The 6,980-nt window shown below is 50.4% G+C and overlaps 1 protein-coding gene across 1 annotated transcript in view; it reads right to left on the bottom strand.

The window, feature by feature from the left end:
- The window catches only part of GMPR (guanosine monophosphate reductase), a 67,075-nt gene continuing 60,095 nt past the window's right edge, over positions 1-6,980 (bottom strand). The window contains exons 8-9 of the mRNA XM_017521620.2: positions 6,219-6,378; positions 1-1,639 (exon numbers count right to left, since the gene is read on the bottom strand). Coding sequence (XP_017377109.1) covers positions 1,459-1,639; positions 6,219-6,378 — 341 coding nt within the window. The 3' untranslated portion in view covers positions 1-1,458. The remainder of the gene's footprint in view (positions 1,640-6,218; positions 6,379-6,980) is intronic.

Below are 6,980 nucleotides of genomic sequence, written 5' to 3'. Positions count from 1 at the left end.
AAAATCTTAAAGGATTTAGTAGGGAGAAATATTGCACTGGAGTGCACGCTGCTGGATCTCTCAACGTTTTCTTAAATGACCAACAGTAGGCCTGTACGATCCCAGAGTGTGACGGTTCTGCTTGGACGCTTCTCACGCCATCGGTCACTGTGGACAATCAGGCCATTCATTCACCCTGACACAGCGGCACCCCATGGCCCTTCTCTACTCCAGGGTGACTGCTTGCCTTTCCAAAGAAAACTGACTTGGGTACCTGCTCTTTAGCCTTATCAAAAAGTAAAGTAAAACATCCTGATCTGCGCTTTCCAGGCCTGGAACTCAGTACTTCGAAGTTACGTGGCCGCTCATCACTTCTTCTGCATTCACTGTTTAAACAAGCATCCTGGGGGACTGCTGCAGGTCAGCTGCAGAGGCCAGTTCTCCAAGACAGTGTCATTGTTCCCAGCCCATTCACTGACCTTATATAGTAGTGCCGTGTGGTCCTTCCGGGAAAGGATTCCCTGGCGCACCAAGGGAATGTCTCTAACTCATGTCTCAAACCAATGCCTTTTAGGATGCCACTAATCAAAGGTTTGGCTCTTTTGCAGTGCATCTCCACTTGCTGATTTCTCGGGAGATAACCTTTCCATAAAACATCCAATGGAAATTCAAAGGGAGTTGGAACTGAGGGGGGGGAAAAGATGGAGGAAAACAAAACGTAATGAGAAGCCAAGACAGGGACAGCTTCCTAGAGGCGACAGCACACTGGTAGGGACAGATGACTTGTCCCTGAAAAGCACGTGTAATCAAAGTCTCAGGAAAACACACTGCCCCAACCCTGTGAGTATCAGCTGGGAAAACAATTCAGGTTCATCTCTCCAGTTAATTGCTTTTGTTCTTTTCCAGCAACCAAAAGCTCCAGGTGGGGAATGCCACCACCTCTAGCTTTTGGTTGCTGGAAAAGCTAGAGACGGTTACTCTGACTCTGGCCTGTCCGCCCCCCGCCCCACACTGTCCCCTCCCTGCTCCTCCTAAGGTGACTTGTCTGCTAATGGCCAGGAGTGGCTTGCCACCAGCCTGTCTGGGAAGAAGGCAAAACAAATCCCAAACCATTCAACTTGACTCCTACAAATACAAACTCCAGCGCTTCATCAAGTCTTAAGATAACAGCATTACATTAAAGTGAAACCATCTTCTTTTAAAAGAGAGAGAGACAGGTGCAAGTGTCGGTTTGAACAATGAGGTTATGAGTTCTGGGCAGCAGGGCTCTGATGTTGCCCCAATCAGTGCCTTGTGTCTGAGCCCCCGAGAAGGCACGCGAGAGGGCACCAAAGCTCCAGGCGGCAGGAGGGTGGAGAGAGCACACAGCATTCCACCATTCAGCAGCAGCCAGAAGCTCAGCCCGAACAGACTAGGAAGGAGATGGGAAAAGCAGGTTTGGAAGCTTCCGCTCGGGCCGGACGCCGCGTCGCCCCAGGGTTAGCTGAACACGGTGTTATGCTGCTGGGTCACCCGGATGAACGTGGCCCTCCTGCTGAGCTCCTTGAGTTTGGCGGCCCCCACGTAGGTGCACGTGGACCTCAGTCCCCCGAGAATATCCAGGATAGTGTTTTCCACATCTCCTTTGTAAGGCACTTCCACAGTCTTACCCTCGGAGGCTCTGCAAGGCAAAGGAAGTTTTCTCTTTTATCTAGCTTTTTCCCCCTCACGAGCCCAGTTAGAATTATTCCCAGCTCCAGCACTTTCTGTAGCCCCCGAGGCACTCAGAAAGCCAGACCCCACTCTCTGACCCCATCCCCACATTCTACCAAGTGCCAAGATGGTCACCAGCATCTTAGATGAACACATGCCTCCCACCCAAAGGGCTCGGGCTCCCTGCTGGCAGCCCTGCATGCTGGGGAGAGGAAAGTCCTGGTGAGTAGCACTTGAAGGAGCTGGGGACACAAACCACCCCGCTTGGTGACATTCTCTCCAGCAACATGCTCCCCTCTGCCCCTAACAGAAACCACCTTTACCTTTCTATTCTACCTCAACACACATGCCAAATTCCCAACAGCCAGAAGCCAAAATGCCCCAAGGAAGAATGGCCCTCACAGATGCCCCCGGAAACTGCCTCCTGACCTCCTAGACCAGCCACAGGAAAAGCCCAGAGCTTCACCTCCTGCCTGCCCACTCTGAGATCAGAAACCACACGTCCTCAAGGAGGGCGACGAGGACATTAAATGCACAACTCAGGTCCTACCAGGTTACATGGAAATCACCAGCAAGACGAGGTGGCTCTGTCCTGATCGCTTGCCTGGCCTTCTGCCTTGCTGGGTACATGGCCACCCCCAGTTCGCCTCCCTATTCTCTTACAAGTCACTACATAGGAGGAGAACCGAGACCTGTCTTAGTTCTGGAGGCTTCTGGGCTTTGGATAGCATCTTTCACATTTTCAGAACAGTATTTAGAAATTCAGAAGGTCCGGCCTATGGCATGAACACTAAGCAATATTTCACTGGCCCCACTCAGCCCATGTCCCTCTCTTCACAAAGCCACCAGGTGACACCGCGTGACTGTTAGTTGGGTAACACAGGTTATGTCCCCTTCCTGCAACATGGGGATGTGGTCCAGACTGTATTCCCAGAAGGAAATCTGAAATCTCGGCAAAACTCTAGCTCTCATGGAAGGGCTAGGCAAGCTCTCACAAGTACCCAAATTCTGGAACTTTCTGTAGCTGTTCTCTTCAGCTGGAAAGGAGCATCTCTCTCTCTTTTTTTTTTTTTTTTTTTTTTTGAGATGGAGTTTTGCGCTTGTCGCCCAGGCTGGAGTGCAGTGGTGCAATCTCGGCTCGCTGCAGCCTCCGCCTCCTGGGTTCAAGCAATTCTCCTGCCTCAGCCTCCGGAGTAGCTGGGACTACAGGTGCCCGCCACCACTCCCAGCTAATTTTAGTACTTTTAGGAGAGACATGGTTTCACCATGTTGACCAGGCTGGTCTTGAACTCCTGACCTCAGACGATCTGCTAGCTTCGAACATCATCTCCTGACTAGACATTCATTACCAGAATTACAAAAGGGTGTTAATTCTTGGTCACTGAACAGGCAGGACTATCCATGGGTAAAATTTAGCTACTTCAATCATCAGCTGGTTTAGAGCCGTAAGCTCAGGAAGCTAAAGTCACTGGCCATACCCAGGATAGCACTCTGTGACCCCAGACAGGCATCTGTGCTCGCGTGCCTGCAATGATGGACATTTCGTTTTCCTAAGATATTTAAATGGCCTTCCTGGGGCTTGTTGGAAATTTCTAGATTCCTCTCATTGTTGCTCCTTTGCTAACTGTTGGTTTAACCTTTCACAAGTTCCTTTTTTGCTGAAGCTTAAGTCTGCTTATCTGTCCAATGAAGGCACGTTGCTTCCCGGGGATGGTGTGAGAATGAAATAGTTAATGATTTGAAAAGAATCAGTGATGTGTACGTAACTGTGCGGTAAGTGATTTGTCAAAGTCGGGAAGCATTCTCATGACGAGATCATGGTCATGAGGCTGAAAACTGCCAGATGAGAGAGACAGACCGAGAGAGAGACTGACTCAGAGAGAGAGGCAGGCAGGTACAGCCTGCTCAAGCTGCAGCTCTCAGATTAAGGTTCTCATTTCCTTAGCAATTTCCTTCCCTGTCAAAAATTTGAATCCATGTCCAGAACTGAGTCTTGCCACTGCTGAATCTTTTTTTTTTTCCTGTTATATCTAAACCCTGCTGAAATTACAGCAGACTGTTTTTCTTTCAGCTCTTTGGCTTCTGTTTGTACCATACCCTGATCTATTGTAGACTTCCTGATCTATAATTTTTTTTTTTTTTGAAATGGAGTCTTACTTTGTTGCCCAGGCTGGAGTGCAATGGGATGATCTCAGTTCACTGCAACCTCTGCTTCCCGGGTTCAAGTGATTCTCCTGCCTCAGCCTCCTGAGTAGCTGGGATTACAGGTGCCTGCCACCACACCCAGCTAATTTTTCTATTTTTAGTAGAGATGGGTTTCACCATGTTGGCCAGGATGGTGTTAATCTCCTAACCTTGTCATCCGCCCTCCTCAGCCTCCCAAAGTGCTGGGATTACAGGCGTGAGCCACCGTGCCCAGCCATTTTTTTTAGAACCCAAAACAGATGCAACCACGAGGGCAAAACAGGTTCTCCAGGCAATGCACCTAACTGTTGCTCACCCATGAAAACTCCGCTTACATTCTGGCACAGAGGAGACATGTGCAGGCCCTCAGATGCTGACAATCATTGCTGGTAAAGCACTAAGCTTCTTGGCCACAGGTCCAGCTCAGTACCTCCTCCTCACCCAACTGTGTAACCTCCCTCTCCGTCAGGGACTGCATGGAGGAAAGAGGGCCTGGGGGCTACCTGGGAGGAGCGAGAGTGCCCCGCGTTTATGATTGGCGCAGTCCCCATCGATCTTTCCCTTCCTGCCTTTCCCATGCTATAATATCTTTATTGAGGTTCACCACCAAAAGAGAAAGAGACCAGGGAGAATGAGACTGAAGTAAGTCAACCAGAACCCTACGGAAGAACAGAACTCTGGTAGAATACCCACACCTCCCCCCAATCTCCTCGCCTACAAATCTCAGTGGAGTTCTGAGATTTTGCTGCTAACTTGATATGAACTTTACATCTGAGTCCCAGGTCCTCAAAATGAGCCTTTGGGGGTGGAATGGGTGGTAGGAAATAAAGGGTGTCAGCCAGGGAGGGCTTAGGTTTTCACTCCAGCACTGGGACAAGGTCTGAAAACTGAAGGGAAAAGCCTGAGGTCTCCTGGAGAAAGGTGACCAGCCACCTCACAGCCTGCTCCCCTCTGCAGATGGAGGACCTTTGGTCCTGACCCCATGTTGTATTACAGCTGGTTTTCGCAATGAGAATCAAGAGCAGGCTCTCTGGAGCAAAGTGAGGCGGTGCGTAGACGGCCATCAGGTTCTTTTGTTTTTGAGGCAGGGTGTCATTCTGCTGGCCAGGCTGGAGCACGATGGCATGCTCATAGCTTGCTGCAGCCTCCAACTCCTGGGCTTAAGCTATCTTCCTGCCTCAGCCTCCTGAGTAGCTGGGAGTGCAGTCATGTGACACCCCACCCAGCTAATTTTAAAATTTTTTGTAGAGACAGGGTCCTGCTATGTCGCCTAGGCTCATCTGGAACTCCTGTGCTGAAGTAATCCTCTAACCCTGGCTTCTAGAAGCACGGGGATTACAGGCACGAGCCACTGTGCCTGGCCTCATCATCAGGTTCTTCAAACACATATGCAGACAGTTAAAATGGAAGTGAATCGGCAAAGACCCAGGTGTCTTTGGAAACTATGGGTTAAAAACACCCATTAGGGGCCGGGCGCAGTGGCTCACGCCTATAATCCCAGCACTTTGGGAGGCCAAGGTGGGTGGATCACTTGAAGTCAGGAGTTCGAGACCAGCCTGGCCAACATGACGAAACCCTGTCTAAACTAAAAATACAAAAATTAGCTGGGCGTGATGGCAGGCAACTGTAATCCCAGCTACTTGGGAGGCTGAGGAAGGAGAATCACTTGAACTCAGGAGGGGAGGTTGCAGTGAGCCAAGATCATGCCATTGCACTCCAGCCTGGGTGACAGAGTGAGACTCCACCTCAAAAATAATAAAAAAAATACAAAATAAAAACACACATCAGCAGAAGTGAGCCCCATTCTGGAGTGGATGACACCACTGAATGCTGAAAACGCTGGCTGTGTTGACTCCCAGAGCCTGCAGGCAGGGGAGAAGCCGCAGGAGCTGTGCAGCGTCCTTCGGAAAAGGCCTGGCCACGCAGTGCTCTAGACCACACCTACCGCTTCCTGGGCAAGAGGAGAGTCATTCTTCAACTCCATTCTTCCAGCCTCAATTCCCCTCAAGCCAGAGATCAAAGCTTACAGGGATAGCTCAGCAATGGCTCTACTGGAAGGACTATGAATAATCCCACCCACCCGCAGAGGTCTGGAATATTCCCTTCAGGACCGGAACTCACTCACATATACCCCTGGTCACACTTCCAACCCATCCCCAAACACTTCTGCTCTGTACTTGCTTTTGGGAACCCCAAGCACTGCAAATGCTAACTGGATAAAAATTAGGGTTCTTTAAAAAGAACCCCTTCCCATGATACTTTAATATACACAGAGCTGCTATTCAGACCTACTTCCATCCCATCTCTGGAAGAAGCAAGAGCAAGGCCAGGCCTCGAGGGTGCGTCCCGGGGCTGCCCCTCACCTGTACTCGGCAACTCCTCCTGCGTGCTTCTTCATGGCCGTGTCTGAGCTCATCCCGTAGAACAGCTTGAGCTTCTGTCCGTTCCTCTCAATCACTTCTCCAGCACACTCTGTATGACCCGAAAACATCCCTCCCAGCATCACAAAATCGGCTCCAGCTCCTACATGCCAACAGCGGGGACAAAAGAGAGTAGCTGAGAAAAGAGCGCAGGGGAAGCAGGCTCCCCCAAAATCCAAGTGCATGCCCAGTACGCCTCCCCCTCCGCCAGCTGTAGTCAAGAGAGAGGATGGGCTTCTCACGTCTCTCCTCCTGGAAAAAGGGAGAGGGTCTCCATGCAGGGAGACAGGGCCAGGGGACACAGGGAGAGACAAACAGCCACAGTGTATGGGGCTGGTATCCTCTACACTGGACCACGCGTAACAGCTAGTAATGGCTAACTAGGACCACCTTCCTCAGATCTAACTCTTCTAGAATCAGAGAAACATTAAAAATCGGGCAGTATTCTGCAGGTGCGGTGGCTCATGCCTGTAATCCTAGCACTTTGGGAGACTGGGGCGGGTAGATCACTTGAGGTCAGCAGTTCAAGACCAGCCTAGCCAACATGAAACCCCGTTTCTACTAAAAATACAAACATTAGCCCGAAATCCCTTGAACCCGGGACACAGGGGGTTGCAGTGAGCCGAGATCATGTCATTGCATTCCTGCCTGAGCAACAGAGGGAAACTCTGTCTCAAAAAAAAAGTCTAATTTCTCTGCTTCAGA

The sequence above is a fragment of the Cebus imitator genome, unplaced genomic scaffold (assembly GCF_001604975.1).
Source record: "Cebus imitator isolate Cc_AM_T3 unplaced genomic scaffold, Cebus_imitator-1.0 Scaffold21, whole genome shotgun sequence".
In the NCBI taxonomy this organism is placed as follows: Eukaryota; Metazoa; Chordata; class Mammalia; order Primates; family Cebidae; genus Cebus; species Cebus imitator.
This window is presented reverse-complemented; position numbering and strand designations above follow the sequence as displayed.